The 13464-nt window shown below is 45.1% G+C and overlaps 2 protein-coding genes across 3 annotated transcripts in view; one reads left to right on the top strand and one right to left on the bottom strand.

Annotated features, from left to right (window-relative positions):
* The window catches only part of erap1b (endoplasmic reticulum aminopeptidase 1b), a 27641-nt gene extending 23204 nt beyond the window's left edge, over nt 1–4437 (top strand). Inside the window, exons 17-20 of the mRNA XM_041836416.1 lie at nt 114–275; nt 2674–2814; nt 3066–3147; nt 3367–4437. Coding sequence (XP_041692350.1) covers nt 114–275; nt 2674–2814; nt 3066–3147; nt 3367–3552 — 571 coding nt within the window. The 3' untranslated portion in view covers nt 3553–4437. The remainder of the gene's footprint in view (nt 1–113; nt 276–2673; nt 2815–3065; nt 3148–3366) is intronic.
* gtf2h2 (general transcription factor IIH, polypeptide 2) lies at nt 4433–13464 on the bottom strand. Of its 2 annotated transcripts, none has more exons than XM_041836417.2 (11): nt 13409–13464; nt 10789–10892; nt 10175–10289; nt 9983–10069; nt 9730–9780; nt 9318–9372; nt 8962–9067; nt 8700–8790; nt 8056–8251; nt 7739–7909; nt 4433–5077 (listed from the first exon to the last, which is right to left on the bottom strand). In XM_041836417.2, exons 2-11 carry the CDS (start codon nt 10842–10844, stop codon nt 4824–4826), a joined length of 1182 nt encoding a protein of 393 aa, XP_041692351.2. In that variant the 5' UTR covers nt 10845–10892; nt 13409–13464; the 3' UTR covers nt 4433–4823. The 2 variants fall into 2 exon arrangements, with proteins under 2 accessions (XP_041692351.2, XP_041692352.2); XM_041836418.2 differs by lacking the exon at nt 13409–13464 and adding an exon at nt 11207–11230.

Raw genomic sequence — 13464 nt, 5'->3', positions numbered from 1 at the left:
CCTTACAGATATCCGTTGTCCTGAAGGGAAAGAGAGAAGAGACGGAGACCATGCTAGAGTGTTGGGATATTGCTTCAGCTCAATCCCCTCTCTCTCTCTCTCTTCTTCCTCAGTCTCCCCAGTGATGTCAGCTTGGCGGTGTTTGCCATTGGTGCTCGTGACCCCGAGGGGTGGGACTTCCTCTTTGAGAAGTACCGCCATTCGCTGCACACATCTGTCAAGAGCCGCATCAAGTCTGCCCTGTCCATCAGCCCTCTGCAACACAAGCTACAGCGGTGGGTTAACGTCGCTCCTGCTTACAGCACTCAGAACTATCTCTCCTCTGTTTTCTCTTTCTTCCTCTCAGCTCAGCTATTTATACTGGGCACCGTGTAGCTCAGTTGGTAGAGCATGGCGCTTGCAACGCCAGGGTTGTGGGTTCAAATCCCACGGGGGGCCAGTATGAAAAAAGAAAAAAAATGTATGCACTGGATCTTAGCGTCTGCTAAATGACTAAAAAATGTAAATATTTTCTTGCTGCTCTGTATTGCATAAAAAATGCTAAACGTCTAAGCCTTTGGGGTGGGGTCACACCATGGATCATTTATCAATTTTAGGACCCCTGAAAGTATCAAGAAACTAGAATTTGGGCTTTACTACTAAAGCTCGTAGAAACACATTGAATAACATTCATAAATGGAAAAACAGACAGTAAAAAAAACAAAAACATAAGGATATTGTCTGCCCTATATCTAGGAGATATACGAAACATCAGGAAATATTTAGTTTTTTCACACATTTAACCCCTTTTTATGTTGGCACAAAACTACCTTCATACTTCCATAAATGTTTTAAACTGGTACAAGGTTACCTTCAGACAAGTCCCGTGACAGTTATGGTCAGCAAAACGGAAAATGCCATCGTGTTTGTGAGAATCTCCCCTTTCCACAGTGGGGTCACGTTAGTTTGTAGCCCAAACGGTCCGGACGCTACAAACAGAAGTTGGCACATTGACGGTACCAACTTCAGACGAGTCCTGTGGGGTTTGTGGGGGTCATAGAGCAAAACTGAGAACACCATTGTGTTCGTGAGAGTCTCACCGTTACGTGAAGCTATGTTTTCATGAGAATACAATTTTTTGGGAGGTCTCCTGGTCTGACAAACAGTGATTTAGCTTTGCCACTTTCCACCGCAGATGCGGAAGGCCGACATAGGTGGATGCGGTGGATTGAGACACAGCCCATGCAAAAAAAAACAGATACACTACATGGCCAAAAGTATGTTGCCAAACATCTAATTCCAAAATCATGGGCATTAATATGGAGTTGGTCCCCCTTTTGCTGCTATAACAGCCTCCACTCTTCTGGGAAGGCTTGATGTTGGAACATTGCTGCAAGGACTTGCTCCATTCAGCCACAAGAGCATTAGTGAGGTTGGACACTAATGTTGAGCGATTAGGCCTGGTTCGCAGTCAGCGTTCCAATTCATCCCAAAGGTGTTCGATGGGGTTGAGGTCAGGGCTCTGTGCAGGCCAGTCAAGTTCTTCCACACCAATCTCGACAAACCATTTCTGTATGGACCTCGGTTTATGCACGGAGGCATTGTGATGCTGAAACAGGAAAGGGCCTTCCCCAAACTGTTGCCACAAAGTTGGAAGCACAGAATCGTCTAGAATGTCATTGTATGCTGTAGCGTTACGATTTCACTTCACTGGAACTAAGGGGCCTAGCCCGAACCATGAAAAATAGCCCCAGACCATTATTCCTCCTCCACCAAACTTTACAGTTGGCACTATGCATTGGGGCAGGTAGCGTTCTCCTGGCATCCACCAAACCCAGATTTGTCCGTCGGACTGCCAGATGGTGAAGCGTGATTCATTACTCCAGAGAATGCGTTTCCACTGCTCCAGAGTCCAACTCCAGCCGACGATTGGCATTGCGCAATGGTGATCTTAGGCTTGTGTGCGGCTGCTCAGCTCTGGAAACCAATTTCATGAAGCTCCCGACGAACAGTTCTTGACGTTGCTTCCAGAGGCAGTTTGGACCACAGTAGTGAGTGTTGCAACCGAGGACAGACAATTTTTACGTGCTGTGCATTTCAGCACTTGTCGGTCCCATTCTGTTCAACTGCCAATGTTTTTCTACGGAGATTGCATGGCTGTGTGCTCGATTTTATACACCTGTCAGCAATGGGTGTGGCTGAAATAGCTGAAACAACTAATTTCAAGGGGTGTCCACATACTTTTGTATATATAGTGTACGTTAGTTCGAATAATTCGAATAATTTCTGTTGATGTGACAAAACAAGCATGTATAGTGTAGAGATTCATTGTACCATCTAAACCGCTGTGAAATATATTTTCCATAACCCAAAATATTGTATTTTCAGCTGTTTGAAGCTGGTGTACAAAACCGAAAGTAAAAGACGCAAAAATAAACTTCATAACGGGAAGCGTAGAAATAGCACACATAGAACAGATCTACCGCTTCTTAGACTTGGTTTCAATGAGAATGACAGATCTATAACTCACATTTCTATGTGAATTTGGTCGGGTTGCCCAAAAAGTTATATATTGTACTGTAGCTTTAAGGATTTAAGATAAACAGTTAAGGACTCTCTCCCTCCCGCCTCCCCATCTCACCCCCCCTCTCACCCCTGTCTCCCCCACCCTCTCCCTTCCTTTCTCCCTCCCAGGTTAATGGAGCAGAGTCTTGCAGGCGAGGTGATGAAGACTCAGGACCTTCCTCACGTGGTCATCTCTGTCAGCAGGAACCCCAAAGGGTACAAGCTGGCCTGGGACTTCCTCAGACAGAACTGGCACACACTGGTGAAGAAGTGAGTCTGATAATCTTATGCTGTGGTTATAGTAGAACCTACCTTCACCGAGATCTCCCCTCATGGGTGTATCTTCCGAACAGCACGCAAAGCACAATGTTGGCTGTTAGCCTGTCCAGCACTGTGTCAAAGCTAGCAAGCAAAACCCTCCCTCTGATTGGTTATTACCGCAGTTGCGTTGCTGGCAATTGGCATAAAGTTGGAACTTTCTCTTTAAGTGTCTGTTTACCCCATGACCTTTTGACCTGTAGGTTTGACCTGGGGTCCCACTCTATCTCAGGCATGGTGACTGGTGTGACCAACCAGTACTCCACCAGGGAGATGCTGGATGAGGTAAGAGTCTGTCTACTCTGGGGTTTGATAATACCGCTACTATTACCTCATGTTACGTAGCTAAATAGTAGTATTGTCAGCTGTAATAACCATTCCACTGTCGTAGTATTACTGGTGTTTCGGTATGTGCTCACCCTCCGCTGTATACAGTAGATATGTAGGCCTACAAATAACTTTTAAAGATCTATTCTAAGCCGTCTACATGTCTCCTCCCACCAGGTGCGCGGGTTCTTTGACTCTCTGTCTGAGGAGACAGGTTCTGGCCTGAGGTGTATCCAGCAGACGTACGAGAGCATCGAGGAGAACATCCGCTGGATGGACAAGCACCTGCCCCAGCTACAGGCCTGGCTGGACAGACAGGCCCAGGGAGCCAGGACAGAGAGACAGGACCATGAGGACCTATAGACCTCGATGTAGTACAGGCCTCTCACAGGGCAGGGAGGGAGGGGTCTAGGGCAGAGGATGATTATGGCCATGTTCGAGAGCATCAAAACTGGGATGTATTATGCGTAAACTGTGACTGACTGACTGATGTAGAAATAATATTGAGTAGTTATTTATGATGCAAGATGATTTGTAGATTAGTCAGTCTCGACTCACCTTTAAAGAATAATATTTCCTCACTGCATTGAGCAGTGTTGGTAACACTGGATATTACACTTCTTTCTGAGACAAAGGTCGGCCCATGGCTAAGACCCTAAACCTTTTTTTCCCCAAATTTATACGAATTGACTCGGTTAATCAGTTATCCTCACCTCAACCTTAAACAGACATGACTACGACTCAGTTTGTCGTTTTCTTGTGTGATGAATTTATTTTGCAATACTGTCAGCATAAATATTTGTGAGTGTTTTAATATAGTGGTTATCCCCACTTGTTAGGGGATCATAACCCCCAGGAGATTTCCTCCACATAAGCGTTGTCTTGGTTACTGTTCCCAGGAGAAACAGCACAGTCCTGCACCTCAGAGGATGCTCCTTCTATTGCATTTGTTGGCCCACTTGTTTTGAGTGTGTTTTTGCTGATCTTGCTGCATTTATGCTGTAATGATTTGGCTTCAGAATGTCTCAATAGAGTTGCGGTACATGCTATTTATTTTTTACACATGTACTTTGATCTCGGACGATGCCCTTTAAAAAAAAATAATTAAATGTTGACAAGAATCTGTATTTTGTTAAAATACTGAATGAAAAATATTGATTGTAAACCCTGTCATTTATCGGAAGGCTCTGGCTAAGAGATGGGGACAGACAGACAAGTCTAAATGAATAAAGAGAACATCCAATAAGATCTCTCTACAAAGAGCTGAAGTTTATTGAAAAGGTTTGGTCCAGTCTATGCTGCCGCCAGAGCTGTCAGGCACTAGCCAGCCGGTGATATCGATGCTCAACAGAGTTTCAGCAGTTCCATCTCACTCCAACCATCATTGAGGTAAAGTGAGTCCTCAGCCTGGATACAGGACAACTCCAAACAATACACCCCAAAGTCAATTCTGAATTTCCTAGCCACACAAAACTCCACAGAGGTAAATTGAGGAAGGGCCCAAAGCACTGAAGGCCCTCCAAATTAGTAAACATCTTTAAAAAGTGTGTGCAGGTATATTGGTCCTTGTCTGAGGTTCTCTATATATATCCTACATATTCCCTATATAGTGCAGTGCTTTTGAGCAGAGCATCTCAGGGGGCACTGCGGCTGTGGATGCAGGAGGGGCAGCAGTGCAGCGTGTCGTGGATGAACAGGTCACATTCCACACAGAACACACTGCTGCACGACGGACACGTGAACACACTTTTGTCTTTCAGCTCCCCCTGGCAGGCTTCACAGAACCTCTTTCTGTGGAGCAGCTCCAGGCGGTCCTCCTGGAAGGCCTCCAGGGGGAAGAGGTGGTGGAAGGAGCGGGCCAGGTGAGGAGCGGAGACAAGTGTCAGTCCTGGAGAACACACACACACACACACACACTTTAGGTCACACTTCTGTCACACACATACATTGGTCATCTCAATTTATGTACACACTTCCCAAAATATCCCCTTTCTCCAGAAGTGTGCACTTGTTCACTTCCCAATTTGAAAGGAAGTTACTGCCCCCTCATGCCTACAGCAAACCAATGCTTCAGAATGTGTGGGAAGTAGTGAACGACTGCACTGATGAAGGACAGACTATTGGGACATACACTCAGCTAGACACCACGTACCACAGACTTTACACTCAGCTAGACACCACGTACCACAGACTTTACACTCAGTTAGACACCACGTACCACAGACTTTACACTCAGACACCACGTACCACAGACTTTACACTCAGTTAGACACCACGTACCACAGACTTTACACTCAGCTAGACACCACGTACCACAGACTGTACACTCAGCTAGACACAACATACAACAGACTTTACACTCAGTTAGATACCTGTACCAGACGTTACACTCAGCTAGACACCACAGACGTTACACTCAGTTAGACACCACGTACCACAGACTTTACACTCAGCTAGACACCACGTACCACAGACTTTACACTCAGTTAGACACCTGTACCAGACGTTACACTCAGCTAGACACCACAGACGTTACACTCAGCTAGACACCACGTACCACAGACATTACACTCAGCTAGACACCAAGTACCACAGACTTTACACTCAGCTAGACACCACATACCATAGACTTTACACTCAGCTAGACACCACATACCACAGATTTACACTCAGCTAGACACCACGTACCACAGACTTTACACACAGCTAGACACTGCAGACTTTACACTCAGCTAGACACCACGTACCACATACTTTACACTCAGCTAGACACCACGTACCACAGACTTTACACTCAGCTAGACACCACATACCACAGACTTTACACTCAGCTAGACACCACGTACCACATACTTTACACTCAGCTAGACACCACACACTTTACACTCAGCTAGACACCACATACCACATACTTTACACTCAGCTAGACACCACGTACCACATACTTTACACTCAGCTAGACACCACATACCACAGACTTTACACTCAGCTAGACACCACGTACCACATACTTTACACTCAGCTAGACACCACACACTTTACACTCAGCTAGACACCACATACCACATACTTTACACTCAGCTAGACACCACGTACCACATACTTTACACTCAGCTAGACACCACATACCACAGACTTTACACTCAGCTAGACACCACGTACCACAGACTTTACACTCAGCTAGACACCACACACTTTACACTCAGCTAGACACCACATACCACAGACGTTACACTCAGCTAGACACTGCAGACTTTACACTCAGCTAGACACCATGTACCACATACTTTACACTCAGCTAGACACCACGTACCACATACTTTACACTCAGCTAGACACCATGCACCACATACTTTACACTCAGCTAGACACCAGACTTTACACTCAGCTAGACACCACATACTTTACACTCAGCTAGACACCACATAATTTACACTCAGCTAGACACCATGTACCACATACTTTACACTCAGCTAGACACCACGCACCACATACTTTACACTCAGCTAGACACCACATACTTTACACTCAGCTAGACACCATATACCTCATACTTTACACTCAGCTAGACACCACATACTTTACACTCAGCTAGACACCACATACTTTACACTCAGCTAGACACCACATACCACAGACTTTACACTCAGCTAGACACCACAGACGTTACACTCAGCTAGACACCACATACTTTACACTCAGCTAGACACCACATACCACAGACGTTACACTCAGCTAGACACCACGCACCACAGACGTTACACTCAGCTAGACACTGCAGACTTTACACTCAGCTAGACACCACGTACCACATACTTTACACTCAGCTAGACACCACGTACCACATACTTTACACTCAGCTAGACACCATACTTTACACTCAGCTAGACACCACATACTTTACACTCAGCTAGACACCATACTTTACACTCAGCTAGACACCACATACTTTACACTCAGCTAGACACCACATACTTTACACTCAGCTAGACACCACAGACTTTACACTCAGCTAGACACCACAGAATTTACACTCAGCTAGACACCATATACCACAGACGTTACACTCAGCTAGACACCACAGACGTTACACTCAGCTAGACACCACAGACTTTACACTCAGCTAGACACCACAGACTTTACACTCAGCTAGACACCACAGACTTTACACTCAGCTAGACACCATATACCACAGACGTTACACTCAGCTAGACACCGCAGACTTTACACTCAGCTAGACACCACATACTTTACACTCAGCTAGACACCACAGACTTTACACTCAGCTAGACACCACATACTTTACACTCAGCTAGACACCACATACCAGACTTTACACTCAGCTAGACACCACATACCACATACTTTACACTCAGCTAGACACCACGCACCACATACTTTACACTCAGCTAGACACCACGCACCACATACTTTACACTCAGCTAGACACCATGTACCACAGACTTTACACTCAGCTAGACACCACATACTTTACACTCAGCTAGACACCACATACCACAGACTTTACACTCAGCTAGACACCACGTACCACAGACTTTACACTCGACAGGTAGCTCAGTGTACTTGGCCTGGCACTGTGGACAGAAGTACCCTCCCATAGACAGACCGGGACCACCACTAGTGCTGTCTAGATGAGCCTGGCTGAAAGAAGGCTTGGCATCCTGGTCTGATAGAGAGGCTATGGTGTGCTGAGGGAAACCTGGAGAGACGGAGGAGAGAGAGAGAGAGAGAGAGAGAGAGAGAGAGAGAGAGAGAGAATGGAAACACTGGAGATATCAGGAATAACGGTGTGTGCGCTAAGGACTGAGCCAGTCTATGTGGTGAAGCTCTGTGTGTGTGTCTGACCCATGCGTATGAGGGAGCACTCAGAGGAGGAGGTAGCGGGAGGAGGCTTCACGTGAAACGACAGCAGCTCCCTGAAGTGGCTCTCGTCCAGGATCACATGGTACGACCCCCCGGTCTCTCTGGTGAGCACGGTGCAGACACGCACCTCGGCTGACAGGCCAATCACAGACACACGGATCTTCAGCGCCTTCAGAGTCTTATTATAGAGAGAGAACAGAGAAAACACCAGAGATGTGAAATGTGAGACTTAGAGAAGAGATCAGGGAGACACCAGGGAGAGATCAGTGAGAGATCAGGGAGACACCAGGGAGAGATCAGGGAGACACCAGGGAGAGATCAGGGAGACACCAGGGAGAGATCAGGGAGACACCAGGGAGAGATCAGGGAGACACCAGGGAGAGATCAGGGAGACTTCAGGGAGAGATCAGGGAGACACCAGGGAGACACCAGGGAGAGATCAGGGAGACACCAGGAGAAAGACCACATAGAAACTACCAGAGTTTCTAGTTTCTACATGAGACAAAACACCAGAGAGAAAAACATCTGGGGAGAGGGAAAGTGAGAGAGAAACATAAGACAGATAGAGAGCAAGAGAAAGTGATAGAGACAGAGACAGAGAGGGAGACATCCAGATCTGCTGTTACCTTGACCAGCTCGTAGATGTTAGCCGGGTCACATGTGGTGAGGCTGCTGAAGATGATGAGGACTTCCCTGCTGCTGTGGCCTGGCATGTGTCTGAGGAGAGAGATAGAAGGAGAGGGTGATTTTAAAAAGAGAAAAGTGGATCATACATCTTGGGACCAAAAAAAGTATATGGATACACGCACGCACGCACGCACGCACGCACGCACGCACGCACGCACGCACACACACACACACGCACGCACGCACGCACAGGGAGCATACTTGAGTGTCTGCATGGCCAGGCTGAGGGAGTTATATAGAGAGGGTTCCCCCCCACATGTAGAGTCCTTTGCTTTCTTCAGGGCATCGATGTGTTTCTTTGGGTTCCCTGTGGATAGAATACCCCACTGTTAGCAGAATTGTAACCAGCACATAACTTACACGCGCACTCAAAACACCAGCACGCCACAAACGTATGCCTACAATGTAAAATACATCTATAAAAATGAAAACTATTTTAATATGCAAAAATGTACAGCACTTATATTGAATTGAATAAGCTTAGGGAAAATTGGACACCTAGTAGAATGACCCAGGGCTGACATCTGACCCCTGGTGGGGTCATGGTGCTCACTCACCTGCCAGGTCAGTCAGCTTCTCCGCTCTCTTGTTCTTGGTGGTGATGATGCCCACCTGAAGCGGAGGAGACCATAGGAGGGACTAAGTTCTCTTCGCTTATTAGACCATAGTAGGAGGACGACAACACCATCACTGACGTAGCAATCAATCAAATGTATTTCATAAAGCCCTTTTTACATGAGCAGTTGTCACAAAGTGCTTTACAGATACCCAGCCTAAACCCTCAAAAGAGCAAGCGACGCAGATGCAGTGGAAAAACTCCCTAGAAGGCAGGAACCTGGGAAGAAACCTAGAGATGAACCAGGCTCCGAGGACTGCTTATGTAGCCTGATTACTTAGACAAACACTCAGGAATGAATGACAGTGGGCCAACAAAACCCACTCTAAATGAATGGTGGAATGACGGCCTACCTGACTGATGGGGTTCTGGTCAAAGTATTCCTCTACGAAATATTCCACCAGCTGCAGGGTTGGAGAGAAAGAAAACATTCACTAAATATTTTTCAGCTCCATATGTTTCACAAGTATTTTGATTCCTCCTCCTCCTCCCAGACCCCCCACATACTCGTTCACCCTCTTGCTCGCCCCTCTTCCTCCTCATCCTCATTCACCCTCTTCCTCACCCCTCTTCCTCCTCTTCCTCACCCCTCTTCCTATTCCTCACCTTGAGTGTAGAGGTGAGGCGGTTGGGTTTCAGGTCCTGGTCTTCCATGGTTCTAGAGGTGTCAATCACCACGTACAGGTGACGCATCTGAAACACATGACATTGTAGTGTTATTGTAGTATTCCCATCATTACCTTACAGAGCAAGTACATGGCAACTGAGAAGGCAAATAGAGGGTAGGGATCAACTCACCATCCCAAGCCGAACTTGTCCATGGCTCTCGAACACCCTTTTCCTTTTGGCCTGGAAAAGGATTTCCTCCACAGTGGCTTTGAGAGATCCAGACTCATCCTCCTTCAAGATCTCCCTATGTGGACAGAGTCAGTCAGTCAGTGTCCGCAATTGAGTGGTAAGGCTAAAGCAGCAAACTGTAGACCAAAGTCGAGGAGTGAAGTCGGGGGAGGTGCATCTGCGACAGCCGAAAGTCAGACACTAATGTGGTTTTTCAACAGCAAGGCTCAGATTAACATGGCAGTGTTGCCATTCTTTATCAAATGTTCTTTATAATGTTGAAGAAAGCATGTCTCCAACACACAAACAAAATTAATATGTGTACATTATACAACCAATTAGTGAGCAAGAGCCTCAATCACGTGTATTTATTCACTGTGGGCCACTCATGAATTGCAGCAAATTGGTTCCTGTTTCAGTCACGTCTTTGGTCATGTTCGCTTGGGTCAAACAATAACACCCTAATGATTGGTTGACAATCGAGCCTTCCACAATGCAGGTGAAGAGCAACTACAAAAACACACACAGTCCAATAACTATATTCATCCTAAATTTATGTTTAGTGATCGCCTTACCATGTTCGCTCATAACCTCCCTCCCAACGCTTGGCTCTCTCTGGCTCTTCGTCCATCTTGATTGAGTCAACCTCCAAATGCAGTTCAATCAAAAACGAAAGTATCTGTAGAAGTGACAAGAGGGGAATTAGAAGGTTTAAAAAAAGTTGCAAAGCTTCGTAGCTATTAACTAGATGTAGCTACAGTAGGGGAAAAAAGTATTTAGTCAGCCACCAATTGTGCAAGTTCTCCCACTTAAAAAGATGAGAGAGGCCTGTAATTTTCATCATAGGTACACGTCAACTATGACAGACAAATTGAGAGAAAAAAAATCCAGAAAATCACATTGTAGGATTTTTAATGAATTTATTTGCAAATTATGGTGGAAAATAAGTATTTGGTCATCTACAAACAAACAAGATTTCTGGCTCTCACAGACCTGTAACTTCTTCTTTAAGAGGCCCCTCTGTCCTCCACTCGTTACCTGTATTAATGGCACCTGTTTGAACTTGTTATCAGTATAAAAGACACCTGTCCACAACCTCAAACAGTCACACTCCAAACTCCACTATGGCCAAGACCAAAGAGCTGTCAAAGGACACCAGAAACAAAATTGTAGACCTGCACCAGGCTAGAAATATAATATAACTTTTTGGTAAAAACTCAACTCGTTGTGTTTGGAGGACAAAGAATGCTGAGTTGCATCCAAAGAAAACCCTACCTACTGTGAAGCATGGGGGTGGAAACATCATGCTTTGGGGCTGTTTTTCTGCAAAGGGACCAGGACGACTGATCCGTGTAAAGGAAAGAATGAATGGGGCCATGTATCGTGAGATTTTGAGTGAAAACCTCCTTCCATCAGCAAGGGCATTGAAGATGAAACGTGGCTGGGTCTTTCAGCATGAAAATGATCCCAAACACACCGCCCGGGCAACGAAGGAGTGGCTTCGTAAGAAGCATTTCAAGGTCCTGGAGTGGCCTAGCCAGTCTCCAGATCTCAACCCCATAGAAAATATTTGGAGGGAGTTGAAAGTCAGTGTTGCCCAGCGACAGCCCCAAAACATCACTGCTCTAGAGGAGATCTGCATGGAGGAATGGGCCAAAATACCAGCAACAGTGTGTGAAAACCTTGTGAAGACTTACAGAAAACGTTTGACCTGTGTCATTGCCAACAAAGGGTATATAACAAAGTATTGAGAAACTTTTGTTATTGACCAAATACTTATTTTCCACCATCATTTGCAAATAAATTCATTAAAAATCCTACAATGTGATTTTCTTTTCTCATTTTGTCTGTCATGGTTGACGTGTACCTATGATGAAAATTACAGGCCTCTCATCTTTTTAAGTGGGAGAACTTGCACAATTGGTGGCTGACTAAATACTTTTTTCCCCCACTGTATTAGATTATAAACAATGGCATTATCATGCAAATAAAATGATTTTCAATAACAACATAACTGCCATCGTTCCCATACAAGTCCAATTGGAACCAATTATGTATATTGGTTGGGAAATGTAGCTATGCAAACAAACACTCGATCTGCTGCGCGTACAAAGTAGTAATTGAATATGGCGATTCTCCTTTAAACCCAGGAAGCAGCCATTCAACTTGCCATTCACCAGCTTAATAATGTCAAAATACGTTCGGAAGAAGAATGGAGTTTCGCTGAGCAACTAACAGTATCGTCATTACTGCCTCATACTTCCCAAAAAGGTCTAAATAAAAAGTTACATGCAACCGAAAAATGCCACTTTTGCACCTCCTGCAATATTAGTCATAAAATGACAAGTCCCTTGTAGCTCAGTTGGTAGAGCATGGCGCTTGCAACGCCAGGGTTGTGGGTTCGATTCCCACGGGGGGCCAGTATGAAAAATGTATGCACTCACTAACTGTAAGTCGCTCTGGATAAGAGCGTCTGCTAAATGACAAAAAAAAAATTAATACATCAATTTAGAAATATACAACTTTAAAAACGTACCCTATATTGTCTACTTACATGAAATATTATTGCATTCCGTGTAGCGCGGTGAAACAGATTGATATGACGTTCATACACTGTTGTAGGTGATAAAATCAATGACATGTTCTGCTGCTGGATCAGCGCGTGGCAGTAATTAGTGATTTTATTGATGGGTGCAGAAGAGCTGGATTTGGCATTTTCTCAAAAACAATACGATTCTTTTCGGTTGTATGTAACTTTGTATTTAGATTTTTTGGAAGTACATACCGGCCGCAACGGCAGTAATGGCATTACAATACTAGTTGCTCAGCGAAACTCCATTATTTGGTAAGTACCAAACGTATTATGACATTAAGCTTGAAAAGCTGGAGAATGGCAAACTGAATGGGTTTAAAGGAGAATCGCCATATTCAACGTCTCCTGTAAACCCAAGATTCTGCTTCAGCTGCGCCAAATATATTTTATAACTAACTCCTATCCGTCGCTGCGCATTGCTGGGAAACTGGCGGATGTTATTCCAATGCTTTGCTAAGTTAATCGTCTACAATCCATTTCATGCATGAGTTACTCGACTAAATTTGTTAAATCGTATGCTTAATAATTGTACATTAGTTTACTATGATGCAGAAATAGAAAAATTCAAATAAGATTAAAACAAAAACACAGCATTCTCATACCTGCTGACGGAAGCAACCATCTTTGGTGTAACAGAACAACGGCTCTCTTCCCCCCA

This window comes from Coregonus clupeaformis, chromosome 18, assembly GCF_020615455.1.
Source record: "Coregonus clupeaformis isolate EN_2021a chromosome 18, ASM2061545v1, whole genome shotgun sequence".
NCBI classification, from domain to species: Eukaryota; Metazoa; Chordata; class Actinopteri; order Salmoniformes; family Salmonidae; genus Coregonus; species Coregonus clupeaformis.
This window is presented reverse-complemented; position numbering and strand designations above follow the sequence as displayed.

Coding starts and splice junctions, on each gene's coding strand:
- gtf2h2 (XM_041836417.2), bottom strand. CDS start 10,844: ATGGACGAAGAGCCAGAGAGAGCCAAGCGTTGGGAGGGAGGTTATGAG. Junction 10,290..10,788: donor GGAGGTTATGAGCGAACATG/GTAAGGCGATCA, acceptor CTGTCCACATAG/GGAGATCTTGAAGGAGGATG. Junction 8,252..8,699: donor ACATCTACGAGCTGGTCAAG/GTAACAGCAGAT, acceptor CTCTATAATAAG/ACTCTGAAGGCGCTGAAGAT.